The sequence below is a fragment of the Salmo trutta genome, chromosome 24 (assembly GCF_901001165.1).
Source record: "Salmo trutta chromosome 24, fSalTru1.1, whole genome shotgun sequence".
NCBI lineage: Eukaryota > Metazoa > Chordata > Actinopteri > Salmoniformes > Salmonidae > Salmo > Salmo trutta.
This window is the reverse complement of record NC_042980.1, coordinates 16,436,611-16,455,803: the sequence shown is the minus strand read 5'-3', so window position 1 is coordinate 16,455,803 and position 19,193 is coordinate 16,436,611. Positions and strand designations below refer to the sequence as shown.

Here is a 19,193-nt window from a genome sequence, read left to right as displayed (position 1 = left end):
GGTCCTACAGTGCGTTGTGTATTCTACAGTATACTACAAAATTCTACAGTAAGTGCTACATGATCAAAGTATACTACAGTGTGTAGCATACAGTGCATTCGGAAAGTATTCAGACCCCTTGACTTTTTCCCCAAAAATGTACACTACTGTTCAAAAGTTTGGGGTCACTTAGAAATTTCCTTACGGAGGTCCATTATCAGCAACCATCACTCCTGTGTTCCAATGGCACGTAGTGTTAGCTAATCCAAGTTTCTCATTTTAAAAGGCTATTTGATCATTGAAAAACCCTTTTGCAATTATGTTAGCACAGCTGAAAACTGTTGTTCTGATAAAAGAAGCAATAAAACTGGCCTTCTTTAGACTAGTTGAGTATCTGGAGTATCATCATTTATGGGTTCGATTAAAGATTCATAATGGCCAGAATCAAAGAAATTTCTTCTGAAACTCGTCAGTCTATTCATGTTTTGAGAAATGAATGTGAGAAATTGCCAAGAAACTGATGATCTGGTGCAACGCTGTGTACTACTCCCTTCACAGAACAGCGCAAACTGGCCCTAACCAGAATACAAAGAGGAGTGGGAGACCCCGGTGCACAACTGAGCAAGAAGAGAAGTACATTAGAATGTCTAGTTTGAGAAACAGACGCCTCACAAGTCCTCAACTGGCAGCTTCAATAAATAATACCCGCAAAACACCAGTCTCAACGTCAACAGTGAAGAGGCGACTCTGGGATGCTGGCCTTCTAGGCAGAGTTGCAAAGAAAAAGCCATATCTCAGACTGGCCAATAAAAAGAAAAGATTAAGATGGGCAAAATAACACAGACACTGGACAGAGGAGTGGCCAGCACAGTCACCGGATCTCAACCCTATTGAGCTGTTGTGGGAGCAGCTTGACCGTATGGTACGTAAGAAGTGCCCATCAAGCCAGTCTAACTTGTGGGAGGTGCTTCAGGAAGCATGTGGTGAAATCTCTTCAGATTACCTCAACAAATTGGCAACTAGAATGTAAAAGGTCTGCAAGGCTATAATTGCTGCAAATGGAGGATTCTTTGACGAAAGCAAAGTTTAAAGGACACAATTATTATTTAAATTAAAAACCATTATTTTTAACATTGTCAATGTCTTCACTATACTTCCTATTCATTTTGCAACTCATTTCATGTATGTTTTCATGGAAAACAAGGACATTTCTAAGTGACCCCGAACTTTTGAACGGTAGTGTACATTACAGCATTATTCTGAAATGTATTTAAAAAATAATAATTCTCGTTAATCTACACACAATGCCCCATAATGACAAAGTGAAAATAGGTATTTAGAAATGTTTACACAAGTATTACAAATAAAATCAGAAATACCTTATTTACATAAATATTCAGACCCTTTGCTATGAGACTCAAAATTTAGCTCAGGTACATCCGGTTTCCATTGATCATCCTTGAGATGTTTCTACAGCTTGACTGGAGTCCACCTGTGGTAAATTTAAATTGATTGGACATGATTTGGAAAGGCACACAACTGTCTATATAAGGTCCCACAGTTGACAGTGCATGTCAGAGCAAAAACCAAGCCATGAGGTCAAAGGAATTGTCCGTAGAGCTCCGAGATAGGATTGTGTTGAGGCACAGATCTGGGGAAGGGTACCAAATAATTTCTGCAGCATTGAAGGTCCCCAAGAACACAGTAGCCTCCATCATTCTTAAATGGATGAAGTTTGGAACCACCAAGACTCTTCCTAGAGCTCGCCGCCTGGCCGAACTGAGCAATTGGGGGAGAAGGGCATTGGTCAGGGAGGTTACCAAGAATCCAATGGTCACTCTGACAGAGCTCTAGAGTTCCTCTGTGGAGATGAGATAACCTTCCAGAGGGCCAACCATCCCTGCAGCCCTCCACCAATCAGGCTTTAATGGTAGAGTGGCCAGACGGAAGCCACTCCTCAGTAAAAGGCACATGACAACCCGCTTGCAGTTTGCCAAAAGTCACCTAAAGACTCTCAGACCATGAGAAACAAGATTCTCTGGTCTGATGAAACATAGATTGAACTCTTTGGCCTGAATGCCAAGCGTCACGTCTGGAGGAAACCTAGCACCATCCCTACGGTGAAGCATGGTGGTGGCAGCATCATGCTGTGGGGATGTTTTTTAGCGTCAGGGACTGGGAGACTAGTCAGGATTGGTGGAAAGATGAACGGAGCAAAGTACAGAGAGATCCTTGACGAAAACCTTCTCCATAGCACTCAGGACCGCAGACTGGGGCGATGGTTCACCTTCCAACAGGACAGAAACCCTAAGCACACAGCCAAGACAATGCAGTAGTGGCTTCAGGACAAGTCTCTGAATATCCTTGAGTGGCCCAGCCAGAGCCCGGACTTGAACTCGATTGAACATCTCTGGAGAGACCTGAAAATAGTTGTGCAGTGACGCTCCCCATCCAACCTGACAGATCTTGACAGGATCTGCAGAGAAGAATGGGAGAAACTCCCCAAATACAGGTGTGTCAAGCTTGTAACGTCATTCCCAAGAAGACTCGTGGCGGTAATCACTGCCAAAGGTGCTTCAACAAAGTACTGAGTAAAGGGTCTGAATACTTATGTAAATGTAATATTTCCGTTTTTTTTATGCATTTGCAAAAATGTCTGAAAACCTGTTTTTGCTTTGTCATTATGGGGCATTGTGTGTAGATTGATGAGCGGGGAAAACTATTTAATACATTTTAGAATAAAGCTGTAACAACAACATTTGGAAAAAGTCAAGGGGTCTGAATACTTTCCGAATGCGCTGGACACTGAGTGTATCAAACATTAGGAACACCTTCCTAATTTTGAGTTGAATCTCCTCATTTTTGCCCTCATAATAGCTTCAATTTGTTGGGGCATGGACTCTACAAGTTGTAATTTATTTCAGAAAATAAAATTTGTTTTGTTTTATTTCTCTCTCAGGTGGCAAGACCAGCAATTTCTTTCTTTCTCTTTTCTTGCCTTAGGCGGAAAGTAAATGGGCCAAGCAAATGAAATATAACTGAGGTATTTCACGTAGAACAAAATGTGAAATGTTCAGTGAATTTAGTAGAATTCATGGTTAAAATAAGCAGAACTTCATTTGATTATTTCAGGCTAAAGGAAAAGGGCTGAATTACAGGAGTGGAAAGGTTGTCACGTCCTGACCAGTATTAGGGATTATTTGTAATTGTAGTTTGGTCAGGACGTGGCAGAGGGTATTTGTTTTATGTGCTTCGGGGTGGTTGGTTGTGTATTAGGGTGTTTGATTTGTTAGTTCTGGGTGCTGTACCATTAAAATAACATCAAAATGATCAGAAATACAGTGTAGACATTGTTAATGTTGTAAATGACTATTGTAGCTGGAAATGGCTGATTTTTTAATGGAATATCTACATAGGCGTACAGAGGCCCATTATCAGCAACCATCTCCCCTGTGTTCCAATGGCACGTTGTGTTAGCTAATCCAAGTTCATCATTTTAGAAGGCTAATTGATCATTAGAAAACCCTTTTGCAATTATGTTAGCACAGCTGAAAACTGTTCTGCTGATTTAAAGAAGCAATCAAATTGGCCTTCTGTAGACTAGTTGAGTATCTGGAGCATCAGCATTTGTGGGTTCGATTACAGGCTCAAATTGGCCAGGAACAAAGAACTTTCTTCTGAAACTCGTCAGTCTATTCTTGTTCTGAGAAAAGAAGGCTATTCCATGCGATACATTTTCATGAAACTGAAGATCTCGTAAAACGCTGTGTACTACTCCCTTCACAGAACAGCGCAAACTGGCTCTAACTTGAATAGGAGGAGTGGGAGGCCCCGGTGCACAACTGAGGAAGAGTACAAGTACATTAGTGTGTCTAGTTTGAGAAACAGACGCCTCACAAGTACTCAACTGGCAGCTTTATTAAATAGTACCCGCAAAACACAAGTCTCAACGTCAACAGTGAAGGGAAGACTCCGGGATGCTGGCCTTCTAGGCAGAGTTCCTCTGTCCAGTGTTTGTGTTCTTTTGCCCATCTTAATCTTTTCTTTTTATTGGCCAGTCTGAGATTTGGTTTTTTCTTTGCAACTCTGCCTAGAAAGCCAGTATCCCAGAGTTGCCACTTCACTGTTGACGTTGAGACTGGTGTTTTGAGGGTACTATTTAAAGAAGCTGCCAGTTGAGGACTTGTGAGGCATCTCACACTACCGGTCAAAAGTTTTAGAACACCTGTTCATTCAAGGGTTTTTGTTTATTTTTACTATCTTCTACTTTGTAGAATAATAGTGAAGACATCAAAACTATGAAATAACACATATCGAATCATGTAGTAACCATTTTCTTTTTTTAAACAAATTCGAAATATATTTTTTATTGAGATTCTTCAAATTGCCACCCTTTGCCTTGATGACAGCTTTGCACACTCTTGGCAATTCTCTCAACCAGCTTCATGAGGTAGTAGTAAAATAATAGTACAAATAAAGAAGAACCTTTGAATGAGTAGGTGTTCTAAAACGTTTGACCAGTATTGTGTGTGTGTGTGTGTGTGTGTGTGTGTGTGTGTGTGTGTGTGTGTGTGTGTGTGTGTGTGTGTGTGTGTGTGTGTGTGTGTGTTTATGTATATATCTCAAAATATCAGTACAGTAGCCAAGAAAATGTTACCAGGAGTAAGAGCATTGAATATCATTTTCAGAGGCTTTTGTCTATGCGTACCTGTCTGCAAATCAAACATACACTTGGTGTCCAAAACCTATACAAATTTCAGTACAGTAGCCAAGAAAATGTTACCAATATATTTCCAGACTAAACCAGGTGTTAAATGGTATCAGATTAAACATTACAGCATTGAAGATCATTTTGTAGTATTCTACAGTACACTACAAAATTCTATAGTAAGCACTAAACGGTCGAGGGATACTACAGTGTGGAGTAAATTATTCTACAGCACACTACACAATTATATAGTAAGTACTACAAAGGATTGAGGGAAAATACAGTGCGGATAATAGTATTCTGTAACGATACAGGGTGAGACGCAGATGCAGACAAGGGAGGCAGATGGTTAGAGTCTCTGATATTTATTATAAAACAAGGGTCAGGCAAGAGACAGGTCGTGGACAGGCAAAAGATCATAAACCAGGTCAGAGTCCAGAAGGTACAGAGTGGCAGGCAGGCTCGAGGTCAGGGCAGGCTGAATGGTCAGGCAGGCGGGCTCAGTGTCAGGGCAGGCAAAGGTCAGAACCGGGAGGACTAGAAAAACAGAGACTTGGAAAAAGCAGGAGCATGGAAAAACACGCAGGTTGACTTGACGAGACAAGACAAGATGAACGGACAACAGACAAAGAGAGAACACAGGTATACAGTTGAAGTCGGAAGTTAACATACACTTAGGTTGGAGTCATTAAAACTCATTTTTAGGACATCTACTTTGTGCATGACACAGTAATTTTTACAACAATTGTTTACAGACAGATTATTTCACTTATAATTCACTGTATCACAATTCCAGTGGGTCAGAAGTTTACATACACTAAGTTGACTGTGCCTTTAAACAGCTTGGAAAATTCCAGAAAATTATGTCATGGCTTTAGAAGCTTCTGATAGGCTAATTGACATCATTTGAGTCAATTGGAGGTGTACCTGTGGATGTATTTCAAGGCCTACCTTCACACTCAGTGCCTCTTTGCTTGACATCATGGGAAAATCAAAAGAAATCAGCCAAGACCTCAGAAAGAAAATTGTAGACCTCCACAAGTCTGGTTCATCCTTGGGAGCAATTTCCAAATGCCTGAAGGTACAACGTTCATCTGTTCAAACAATTGTACCCAAGTATAAACACAATGGGACCACGCAGCCGTCATGCCGCTCAGGAAGGAGACGCGTTCTGTCTTCTGGAGATGAACGTACTTTGTTGTGAAAAGTGCAAATCAATCCCAGAACAACAGCAAAGGACCTTGTGAAGATGCTGGCGGAAACAGGTACAAAAGTATCAATATCCACAGTAAAACGAGATCTATATCGACATAACCTGAAAGGCCGCTCAGCAAGGAAGAAGCCACTTCTCCAAAACCGCAATAAAAAAGCCAGACTACGGTTTGCAACCCCACATGGGGACAAAGATCGTACTTTTTGGAGAAATGTCCTCTGGTCTGATGAAACAAAAATAGAACTGTTTGGCCATAATGACCATCGTTATGTTTGGAGGAAAAAGGGGGAGGCTTGCAAGCCGAAGAACACCATCCCAACCATGAAGCACGGGGGTGGCAGCATCATGTTGTGGGGGTGCTGAGTTTAAATGTATTTGAGTTTAAATGTATTTAAACTGAGTTTAAATGTATTTGGCTAAAGTGTATGTAAACTTATGACTTCAACTGTACATACACTGAGGGTAAAAGGGAAGATGGGTGACACCTGGAGAGGGGTGGAGACAATCACAAGGACAGGTGAAACATAGCAGGGTGTGACTATTCTACAATATACAGTTTACTATAAAATACTAGAATTCTATAGTAAGTACTGTAGTATTATTTAGTTAACTGTAGTATTTTTTTATGAGTTTGCTGCTATTGTGCAGCGGTGAGAATGCTAATTCTGATAAGGAATACACCACTTCCCATTGCAAAAGGGAATTTTCTCCTGAATCCTTGGACCCAATTATATAATGTACAATTAATGTCATAGATTTATATCAAAACTTTTCCCAGAATTGAACAATGGACTGATTGTGTTGGATCCATCATTATCACATATAAATATTATATTCCAAAACCTGAGATCATAAAACGGAGCAATTTGTTGGTGTTGGAGTTGGTGTTGGAATGGATTTTACTGGTGGGGAAAGAAGTAGGCTTTTAACAGAATCCAACACATTCTTGAACAAGCTGAAGGTGTTCTAATTTACTTTCTGGGTGAGGTTTTGTTCTCTCCCAGAAGATCCTCTACAGTATAATATTACTGACTTACCACTGACTTACCACCAGCACCACCTCTTTGTATGGGCCTATGGACTTTTGGGTTGAGGCTCAGGGCTGCCCTCTCGAGTACTCTATAATGACTACTGATGGGGCCTCCCGTTATTCACAAGGAATTCTTAAGCATGGGAAGAGTATCTGTCTCCAAGCTACGAGGAAATATTATTTTCTATGGATGTTTGTATCTCTATCCTCCAATATTTGTTAAGTCTGTATACCGTCCCCATTAATCTTGCTGTAAGTATTCTGTTTGATGTGATGTAATCTTAATGCAGCTAGCTGTTGCTGCAGTATATCACTGCCTTAGGAGTGTCTGTAGTTTCGATCCAGTGCAAAGGAAGATTAAAGGCATAGCAAGAGATGTATGCTTGGTATTAGCTCCACTCAACAACAACAACAACTGTTTTCTAGATCGTGTTCACAGTTAATATCAACATTAGAACACTGGCCTTATAGATACAATTTGCTTCCCCTGCTTCGGTGGTCACAAGCAATTTACCGGAATTGCATGCGTTTGTTACCATTATTGGTGTTGATAATACTGTGCAAACTGTTCTGCGTAGTCTGAGGAGAAGCCTGGACATCAAGGCTAGAAAACAGTTAATATCCTGTTTGGAAATTGAGTCCTTATGCAACTGTTGCTGGTCAATGGGTTTATGTTCATCATAATTCATGATAAATAGGGTGTGTGTCATGAGGATTTTAGCGCAGCCACAGTATTATACGGTCAAAGGCACGAGGAAACCCAAGGTGATTTGACTGCCTGCAGATTATCAGATGTATAACCCATGAACATCCAACAAACTCAACCTTTCCACTGCGGGCCATTCATTACCAGCAAGCATGATGAACTCCGTAACCCACAATCATGTGTGACCACATCATGCACCCCCAGGCCATATCAGTTCCCCATTTCCAGCCAGGGCTGCCTGATGAAACCCTCTTTATGAGCAAACCCTGAGGATGAGTTGTTAGCATCTGTGGTATTGACACACATCCTGGGTTCCCTGGCAGCCGTCATGTCTCCACCTCACCTCTGACATTACCCAGGGACCTGAGACACAGGTCATGTGGCGGGGGCAAAGGCGCTTTGATCCACGGGGCCTCAACTCATCAGAAGAGATTGGGTGTAAGCATAATGGAATAAGACACCCCAGAGGAGGTGTCCTGGCACCCGGCTTACAGTGAGATGTGACATCTATGCCGAGTGCTGCTGGGGGACTTTATTGAGTTAAAGGAGCTGGTGTTGTACATCACATCCCAGCAGTTCACAGTTTTTGACTAAGACACTCAGCTTTTGACTGGAGGCACTGCCTGAGTAACTATAGACACACGTTTGTATATCGCCTGGCAGTTTAGTTTACCCATGATCAATCAGAGTTTGGCATTCAATTACACTTATTACAGCATAAATACCAGCGTAGGCTTGGTGTTTACCCATTTTTCTAAACCTCTGATATGAAAAGATATACCCAAGGATATATCAAGGCTCAAGGCTCCAAAATGTTCTCAAAGTATCAAAGACTGCATTCTCATTATGGGTACACCGTGTATTTCTGTTATTCAGTGTTGCAAAGCGGTGATGTGGCTATTGATTGATTCTAATAATAGGACGCGCTTTGATGAGCCTGTATCATTAGAATAATACCTGCTCTGCAAATGGTATGATGCGCTGAAAGAAGCAAGCAGTCCAGGGCGAGATAGGGGGAGAGTCGAGCAGACATTATGGCAACATACTAAGTGCTGGAAGTGTAGCATTTGTCAGGTGTCAGTTCTGCAAATTGAAAAAGGGGGAAGCAACTCCATACCATGTCTTACTGTACGGAAATGCACATGAAGGATTCTTCCATCGGAGTATTTTAAAATAAAGTGGATTTCAGGTTCAAATGACCCTTTTAAGATCTTCGAATCTGAAAAATACGTATTTTTATCGCATCCATATGAAATGAATGAATTGTATTCACCAACAGTTGCTATGCAACTGCAGAACAAAGCAATCTGAAATGTCACAAATATTGAAAGCACATAGTGTATAGCCACCACAGGTAGCAGAGAATCTAAATAAACGATTACCCCCTTGATATCTTCAACTCGCAGCCCCCACACCTGTGAGTTCCTTTGGATGTCAGTGGGTACATGACGTTGTTTGAGTGATCAGCATCAGACTGTTGTGATAAGTCAAGCCAATGACGGAGGAAGCTAGCAGTAGATGTTTGAGGCGTATCAGTCAGTGTGTGTGTGTGTGTGTGTGTGTGTGTGTGTGTGTGTGTGTGTGTGTGTGTGTGTGTGTGTGTGTGTGTGTGTGTGTGTGTGTGTGTATGTGTGTGTGTGTGTGTGTGTGTGTGTGTGTGTGTGTGTGTGTGTGTGTGTGTGTGTGTGTGTGTGTGTGTGTGTGTTTGATCCTTGTCTTCAAGCCTGACTCTGTGGAGGCTGTTGATGCCTCCGCCTCTCCTTCCCCTCAACAGATCCTCACTGTTGGGTTGAGAGAGACAGGGGTCCAATCACATCAAACATGAAGACAGCTCAGAAACCACTCAAAACACAGACTTCCAGCCGAGCTGTGCCTCTTCTCTCACCTCATTCATGCAGTGTCTGGGTACTTTGGGAAGTTTAAACTAGTACATCTGCTCACACTGGAAATACACAAGATATTTTGGGTGTTGTGTAAAATTATACTTCGTTCAGAATGTATTTTCAATTCAGAACAGAGACCGGGTGTTTTCTTTATTATTTTAAAGATGTTGAGATTAACCTGACGAAGTAGGAATGTGTTATTTTATCTACAGTATACAGTATATACAAAGGTATGTGGACACCCCTTCAAATGTGTGGATTCAGCTATTTCAGCCACACCCATTGCTGACTGGTGTATAAAATAGAGTACACAGCCATGCAATCTCCAGAGACAAACATTGGCAGTAGAATGGGCTTACTGAAGAGCTCATTGACTTTCAATGTGGCACCGTCATAGGATGCCACCTTTCCAACAAGTCAGTTCATCAAATATCTGCCCTACTAGAGCTGCCCCGGTCAACTGTAAGTGCTGTTATTGTGGAGCAACAACGCCTCAACCGCGAAGTGGTAGGCCACACAAGCCCAAAGAACGGAACCGCCAAGTGCTGAAGCACGTTGCACGTAAAAATGATCTGTCCTCGGTTGCAACACTCACTACCGATTTCCAAACTGCCTCTGGAAGCAACGTCAGCACAATAACTGTTAGTCTGGAGCTTCATGAAATGGGTTTCCATGGCCGAGCAGCCGCACACAAGCCTAAGATCACCATGTTCAATGCCAAGCATCGACTGAAGTGGTGTAAAGCTCACCGCCATTGTACTTTGGAGCAGTGGAAATGCGTTCTCTGGAGTGATGAATCACACTTCACCATCTGGCAGTCTGACGGACAAATTTGAACGCTACCTGCCCGAATGAGTAGTACCAACTGTAAAGTTTGGTGGAGGTGGAATAATGGTCTGGGGCTGTATTTAATGGTTTGGGCTAGGCTCCTTAGATCCAGTGAAGGGAAATCTTAACACTACAGCATACAATGACATTCTAGACGATTCTGTGCTTCCAACTTTGTGGCAACAGTTTGGGGAAGGCCCTTTCCTGTTTCAGCATGATAATGCCCCTTTGCACAAAGCAAGGTCCATACAGAAATGGTTTGTCGAGATCGGTGTGGAAGAACTTGAATGGCCTGCACAGAGCCCTGACCTCAACCCCATCGAACACATTTGGGATGAATTGGAACGTTGACTGCGAGCCAGGCCTAATCACCCAACATCAGTGCCCGACCTCACTAATGCTCTTGTGGCTGAATGGAAGCAGCAATGTTCCAACATCTAGTGGAAAGTCTTCCCAGAAGAATGGAGGCTGTTATAGCAGCAAAGGGGGACCAACTTCATATTAATGCCCATGATTCTGGAATGAGATGCTCAATGAGCACATGTCCACATACTTTTGGTAATGTAGTGTCTTTTGGCCAGAGTAACAAGAAGCTCAGACACTACTGCAATAAAATGCATAAAACATGTAGGCATCCACTTACACACACACACACACACACACACACACACACACACACACACACACACACACACACACACACACACACACACACACACACAAGCAAACTGATGCACTGACAGAAATGGTGGTTAGGGAATTGCTTTTTCACATAGGCCTGAGATGCAGTAACAAGGTTAAGAAATTATTATTAAGGGCCTGTCTGTGTTGGTGTTTGTTAAATAGATAAAGCCATTAGCCATTACCCGGGAGCCTTGACTTCAAACAGAAATATGTTGATATTTGCATTATTGACCAAACAAGTCTGGTGCTGTATTTTTCACATATTTTCAATTTCACCAGCTACAACTGTTGTTCATGTCGTTCCTGTTTATGTATGCTGAGCTTCTGTTGAGCGCCATAGATGTAAGGACAGTGGAGCGGCCGGCGTGTCTTTTTGCATTTTAAACAGTGTCTTAAGCCTGACATTCTCGAACTTCATTTGACCTCATGAGAATTGTGTTGTAGTGCTCTATTGAAAACAGAAAGCACAGTAGAATGCTCCTACTCTTCTTCGGTTCACTCACTGTGCTGTGTTCCTGGTAAAGGGCCCTCAATCTGGACAGAAATGTTGCCTGGGAGGAATCATACTGGTTTATGTAGAACATAGTTTTACTTCCTGTTAGCTTTCTTAGCCAGCTAGTATCTTATTATTCATCCAAGACAGGAAGTTACAGTTTGCTGTATCCTATGTGTAAAACAGTATGTCGTATCTGTGTAAAACAGTATGTCGTATCTGTTATGTAGCTGATCTTTATTCTGACGCTATATCCACCCACCAGGTGAGCAGCACCCCAGCGTGTATCCGAGCACTGACCAAGATGATGTACTGCACATACTGCCAAGCCATGCCCTCCGTGAAGCCCTGTAACAACTACTGTCTGAACGTCATGAAGGGCTGTCTTGCCAACCAGGCCGATCTGGACCCAGAGTGGAACCAGTACATCGGTAAGACCCCTCCCTTTGCCTTTGTATAAAAAATGCATGCTGTGTTGAATTGTCGGTCGGTGTTTTTCATTTTATGGTAAGATGTCATTCATGTTTTATTTGTCTGTGTTTAGTCCCGTGGACACAAACTTGGGCACTGTGATAAGAAGGTACATATTCGTTTTACTGTTTGAATCTTAATTTTTTTTTCTTTGACAATTTATACTGGATGAAAACGCCATAACTCATTGGCTGGTGGGCTCATGCTGTGTTAAATGGGGACTTGCGGTGGGATAGTAGCACACTGTGGGAAACGCTGAGCTTTGTGGAAAGCAGTTCAACAGGAGCTCGTTTAACTCGGGGAGATTACAAACATGAATATTTTTCTAATAGACTGCCTAATTCAGTTTGGAGCTTTCATTTAGATATGTCAAGACTGCTGAAGTGAACTAAAGCCGAGCAGGCTAGCTGCGATCTGCACTTTAGAGACACATGACAAGCATGCTGCTGTCAGAAACAAGCAGCTGAAATGGGGCCACAGCTCTCTGGATAGTTGTTCCATGTCAGAACATCGGAGGCCCAGTGTAAAGTACAGCGCATTGAGGTGCTGGTGGAGCACTGTGACATCCGTCAGATTAATATTCAATGGTAGCATCAGGTTGACTATTAGTGTCTTGTTACCCAGGACTAAATGTAAAGCTGATGGTGTGTGTTTACTGTATATGCACTGTATGATTCGCTATTACAGAGCTTGGCCACTTCAATGGCTCTCTACTGTAGACTAAATCAGTCACTACAGTAAAGGTCCAGAAGTACAAGATATATGCGATTTATCTAACAGTTTTACGTTTTATGTCCTTCTATTTGATAATTGGGTGGTCTACCTGAAATACTGTGTTTTTTCTAGATGTCAACATTTCCGTACTTTCAATTGGAGAATTGTTCCAGGGGTGGAGATTAAATGTCAGTTCATATATTTTGGCTCGCTGACATTTCATATTCATTATAGGCTGAAAGATTTTCAATTAGCTCAAGGTCCAACCGCACAGAGGATATCGATTTGGCTTTCACAGCCTACAATTTTTATTTATTTATTTCACCTTTATTTAACCAGGGAGGCAAGTTGAGAACAAGTTCTCATTTGCAACTGCGACCTGGCCAAGATAAAGCATAGCAATTTGACGCATACAACAACACAGAGTTACACATGGAATAAACAAAACATACAGTCAATAAGAAACAACAACAACAGAACAAAAGAAAACAAAAAGTCTATATACAGTGAGTGCAAATGAGGTAAGTTAAGGCAATAAATAGGCCATGGTGGCGAAGTAATTACAATATAGCAATTAAACACTGGAATGGTAGATGTGCAGAAGATGAATGTGCAAGTAGAGATACTGGGGTGCAAAGGAGCAAGATAAATAAATAAATACAGTATGGGGATGAGGTAGGTAGATAGATTGGCTGTTTACAGATGGGCTATGTACAGCTGCAGTGATCTGTGAGCTGCTCTGACAGCTGGTGCTTAAAGCTAGTGAGGGAGATATGAGTCTCCAGCTTCAGAGATTTTTGCAGTTCGTTCCAGTCATTGGCAGCAGAGAACTGGAAGGAAAGACGACCAAAGGAGGAATTGGCTTTGGGGGTGACCAGAGAGATATACCTGCTGGAGCGCGTGCTACGAGTGGGTGTTGCTATGGTGACCAGTGAGCTGAGATAAGGCGGGGCTTTACCTAGCAGAGACTTGTAGATATCCTGGAGCCAGTGGGTTTGGCGACGAGTATGAAGCGAGGGCCTACCAACGAGAGCATACAGGTCGCAATGGTGGGTAGTGAATGGGGCTTTGGTGACAAAACGGATGGCACTGTGATAGACTGCATCCAGTTTGTTGAGTAGAGTGTTGGAGGCTATTTTATAGATGACATCACCGAAGTCGAGGATCGGTAGGATGGTCAGTTTTGGCAGCATGAGTGAAGGATGCTTTGTTGTGATATAGGAAGCCAATTCTAGATTTCATTTTGGATTGGAGATGCTTAATGTGAGTCTGGAAGGAGAGTTTACAGTCTAACCAGACACCCAGGTATTTGTAGGTGTCATCGTATTGTAAGTCAGAGCCGTCCAGAGTAGTGATGCAGGACAGGCGAGCAGGTGCGGGCAGTGATCGATTGAATAGCATGCATTTAGTTTTACTTGCGTTTAAGAGCAGTTGGAGGCCACGGAAGGAGAGTTGTATGGCATTGAAGCTCGTCTGGAGGTTAGTTAACACAGTGTCCAAAGAGGGGCCAGAAGTATACAGAATGGTGTCGTCTGCGTAGAGGTGGATCAGAGAATCACCAGCAGCAAGAGCAACATCATTGATGTATACAGAGAAGAGAGTCGGCCCGAGAATTGAACCCTGTGGCACACCCATAGAGACTGCCAGAGGTCCGGACAACAGGCCCTCCGATTTGACACACTGAACTCTATCAGAGAATTAGTTGGTAAACCAGGCGAGGCAATCATTTGAGAAACCAAGGCTGTCGAGTCTGCCAATAAGAACGTGGTGATTGACAGAGTCGAAAGCCTTGGCCAGGTCAATGAATTACAGCTGCACAGTAATGTCTCTTATCGATGGCGGTTATGATGTCGTTTAGGACCTTGAGCGTGGCTGAGGTGCCCCCATGACCAGCTCTGAAACCAATAGTGATTGTGTGTCTGTCAAATGTCCCCTATGCTTCTCACTGTTCTTTAAGTAGTTGAGAGGAGGATAGACCCCGTGAAAATGAACTACAACCTCTAATAACACGCCTTTTTCTTTCACATGTGCCAGATGATCATACATAGGCTTTGCTTTGCAGCGTAGGGCATTGCCGTTTTTTGTCGTGATGGTGAAATCCATTGAGTTTGCATAAAAGCTCACAAACCAATATAGGATTATCATACTGTTGAACATGTCTTTTCATCCACGTATAGGGCTACATTGTAGTAATGTACTTTAACTCACATGAAAACCTTTAGCTATTCCAGTTGCTGTGAATAGAAAGGGAGAAGCTGGTGACTACAGGGCTTTAGAGTGAAATAAAACACAAAAGCCTGGGAGACTGACATGGAACTGGCACCAGAGCTTAAGTAAAGATATTCATCTTGATTCCAGTGGCATCTATCTAGCCCAACAGCATATGTCTGCTCCGCTGACCAGAGAAGACGAGATATCGGAAAGGTGAAAAGCTAATTCAACCAAGGAGTGAGAAATCCTTTACAGCTGGAAGCTGAGCTCCCGATAGCAATGATTTTTCCCTCAGCACCTCCTCACTGCTAGAGCTCCACCAGCAGAAAATAACACTCTCTGACACAGTGCATTGGAACTTCTGACAAAAGTTGGACAAAAAGGCAGCCATTCACATTACCCTCAGCCTAACCTTCATTTATCCTCAGTGTGAATGTGTGGGGGGCAGAGGAGGGACTCTGGTGCCACTGCCAAAAGCAGGCCAAAACAGATGTTCATTCAGTGCAGCTGTGCTTCTGCTTCCATTCATTCAGTCTAGCTAGCGAAATATGGAATGCTCCAAAACATCCATCTCTTCTTATAATAGCTGTGTGCCAATGCGGGGCTTCCGTTTATGCATAGTCGAAGACAGGGGGGAAAATACGAGAGGCTGTATAAAGCTCCCATTATATTGGTGTGTCTGAATGTTCGTGTTCCTCTCTGAAAGGGTTTCAATATGTTATTTATGAAAATGGAGTTGAAGCTTGGCACTGTGTACTGCGACCGATGGAACTATTAGTATGTGCCACTACAAATCAGTTGAGTTCTGTGTGTTTTTGTATATTTTATTGTACATATAGCTATTATGTAGCCCATAGCCAGCCCCCACTGCCAACCCAACCCAAATGATATACCCTTGCAGGAACTTGCTTTCAGTAATTTATTTCAGAAAATAAAATGTGGTTTGTTTTATTTTATTTCTCTCTCAGGTGGCAAGACCAGCAAGTTTGTACCTTTTTTTCTTTCCATTTTCTTGCCTTAGGCGGGAAGCAAATGGGCCAAGCAAATGAAATATGACTGAGGTATTTCACGTAGAACAAAATGTGAAATGTTCAGTGAATCTAGTAGAATTCATGGCTAAAATAAGCAGAACTTCATTTGATTATTTCAAGCTAAAGGAAAAGGGCTGAATTACAGGAATGGAATGGTGCTGTACCTATAGAGATTGATTGATCGTAGAAGGTCAGGGCACTGTTGTCATACACATAAAATATCATAATACCAAAAATATATGGCATAATATCAGAATCTGTAATATCAAAATATCAGTAGAGTAGCCAAGTCAATTTTAATAACACATTTCAACATTGACTAAACCAAGGGTTAAATGGTATCAGATTAAACATTACAGCCTTGAAGATAATTTTCAGAGGTTTTATCTATGCATACCTGCCTGCATATCAAACATGAATCAGACAGTATAAAGGACCCATGTTTAAATATGCAAATCTGTCAGCTGAATTCAAGCAACATGGGTTTTGTTTTCCCTCCTCAAGTATTCATGTGATTAAAATAGAAGGAATAAATCATGGATTATATTGGTTCCACTGACTAGCCAGTCTCTAATCCATTTGTTCCCATTGCAACCATTTGTTCTGACCTCTTTCTATTTTGCATGAAAAAACAACACAAATGGCTCAGTCTATGAATTATGGAACCAGGTGGCAGACATCATCCTTTATTCAACCTGCGTTCTGCATTCATCCCTGCAACAGAATTATGGCATGCATGTGAATCAGCTCACTCCAGGGTTCGTTTTGTTTTACAAAATGTATGTTCATATTATATACAAGTAATAGAAAAGCAGTAGATGAATGTCATGTGAAGTAAGATTCGATGAGAAGTCAGATGTTTTTTTAATGGGATGAATCATCTGAAGCGTTGGGTAGGCTAACTGATGAACATCTGTCAGTTCACACCTGAACACTCACCACTGAACATACAGTATGCTGGATTCACCAACTCCTCCAGGGTTTTGTATTACATGATGCATTAGGCTTGAAATATGCATCGAATCTCAGTTTGTATGATGGCTGTTTATATTTACATGTCTTTGAGGTGCCTTTGAAGTGTTTTCATACAGGGAATCGTCCTTTTTTTTATTGAATAATGTTGTAAAATGTCATATATCTGAAACACTTTTTAAGAGGTTATGTATCTGGCTGTCCTAGAGAATTGATGTCTCGATCAGCCTATGGTGTTTGAACCTCCGTCACATGCTGTGGTGATATATGTGGCCCTCTCTAGTTTACACCCCACGTGTCATTATCATTTTTTGTGTTGACAGGTGATAGAAAGCGATTTTCCTTCCTGCTTGACTACCGCAATGCACACAAGACTAGGCCTACCCATTTGCTAATACTCTGGGACAATCCAAAGGTGTATTCTACACGGTGTCACAGCTTTTTCTTCTATTATTTGGCTTCATTGCAATACTGACTAGTATCGTTCTCTCTGGGGGCTGTGTGTCACCACAGCGTAAGTGATCTGCATTGATTTTATTTGCTCATTTCTTTTTAATTGCGTGATTTGTTTCACTGGGGGTAACTGGAGACAGTCACAACCTCACAATCCATGAAAAACATTTCCTGTCCTTTGTGAAGATTTCCTCATTAATAAAATATAGAAGAGGAAGGAAAATAAATACTCCCAGCAACACACCACTAGAGGACTGCCCGTGGCTGAGAATGAGACAACTGGCCCAAAAGATTTCCTCTTCTGCAAGGGCACCGCACTAAAGGAAATGGAAATAGTGATCATATTGTTAATTAATTGTGTGTCCTTACATATGTTTAAACATGGATATAATGAATTGCCACTTATGCCTCAACACCACAGCAGCTAATGAAGTCAGTCAGTGGGGACCTAACGCAACAGCGTTTTATTCAGCTATATCCGTCTCTCTCTCATGGACATAGGACTCTAGGTGTGCACCAGTGACTTGCATGGTGGGCTGCTTATTATTTGTGATTATCATGCCTGTCTGTCTCCAAAAAATAGCATAGAATCACTTATACTTTGAGACGGAACTCTCTGGCTGAAATACAAAAGCGTCAGGTACATCATTCGAAGCGACATTTCATACTCCGTCTTGGATCTGCAGTACTAATGGATCATTATGATGGATGTAATTGGCTTTGTATCAGGCAGACACTGACATTTTATGACAAAAGAAGTGAGTTTGAAAAGACTAATGAAACATGTAGCATCCCTGTCTGGATTCTCTTTAGTGGTATAGCCTGCACAGCTTACGTCTCTGCGTTGCTCACTCCTTAGCTTGTGCAAGTCCTGGCTTTATGCTTAGAAGAAATGCCGGAGTTGACCTGAAATTTGATAATGTATCTAATAATAAAACTGAAGGTGCAATCAGGGGTAGTGTGGGTGTCAAAGAGAGAGAGAGAGAGAGAGAGAGAGAGAGAGAACCATGTATCTGCAGCAGTAGACCCAGGCCAGGTGCCATGAGGTCTCATTCTAGAGCTGTGATTTAAACAGCATCATGTAGGTGTAGAGACTCTTACCACCCACTGCTGAGGAAGCAGAAGAATTCATTGAATATGAAGATTCATTTTGATAGCTCATCTGACTGTCAACATCAGTTTCCTTGCCCTGAAATTGTATTGCATCCCTTTGTGATGCGATGTAGCAACGGAACCGACCTAAAGTATAAAACCATCTATTCCGTTCCATTAGATTGTTTTAGTTTTCTTCTCTGCCTATTGCTAAATCAGTGAGGTCTGAACTTTCCTCTCCTGGTGATGCATGCAGACCTCTGAGCAGGGGCGATTTAGCATGGTCTCCCAGTGCTATTTCACCCCACCACTGGAATGGATAAATGGGTTTATAATGGTTGTTTGCTCTCGGACTAATCTTTGTGGCCACTTCCACCACACAGGGACACGGGGTTAAGCAAATACAAATAAGTAATCTTATATCCTTTGTGATATGTGACCACAGTTGATAGAATCCTGGAATCCATTAATGTCCCTAGCTGTGGGGAAAGGTGAGGGTTGGATAGTCAAAGCTGTTAGAATAAATTGCTTCTTTAATGAGCCCTGCCTTGCTAGAACACAAACCCAAACACATTAAGAATACATTCCTGATGTACTGTAGGTAGAGCCTGTGAAATAATGTCTTTACCTAATCTGTCGCCAGATTGAAGTCCGACATCGCAGCAAGAAAGCATTTGTTTTGTGTGTTTTTATCGATGAAGTAAGGCAGCAGTGTGTGAAAACAG

General features: G+C 42.0%; 1 protein-coding gene across 2 annotated transcripts in view; it reads left to right on the top strand.

Annotated features, from left to right (window-relative positions):
• Positions 1–19,193, top strand: part of LOC115160818 (glypican-6) — a 116,081-nt gene that overhangs the window by 57,004 nt on the left and 39,884 nt on the right. For both annotated transcript variants that reach the window (XM_029711274.1, XM_029711275.1), the window contains exon 4: positions 11,790–11,955. In XM_029711274.1, the coding sequence (XP_029567134.1) occupies positions 11,790–11,955 (166 nt within the window). The remainder of the gene's footprint in view (positions 1–11,789; positions 11,956–19,193) is intronic.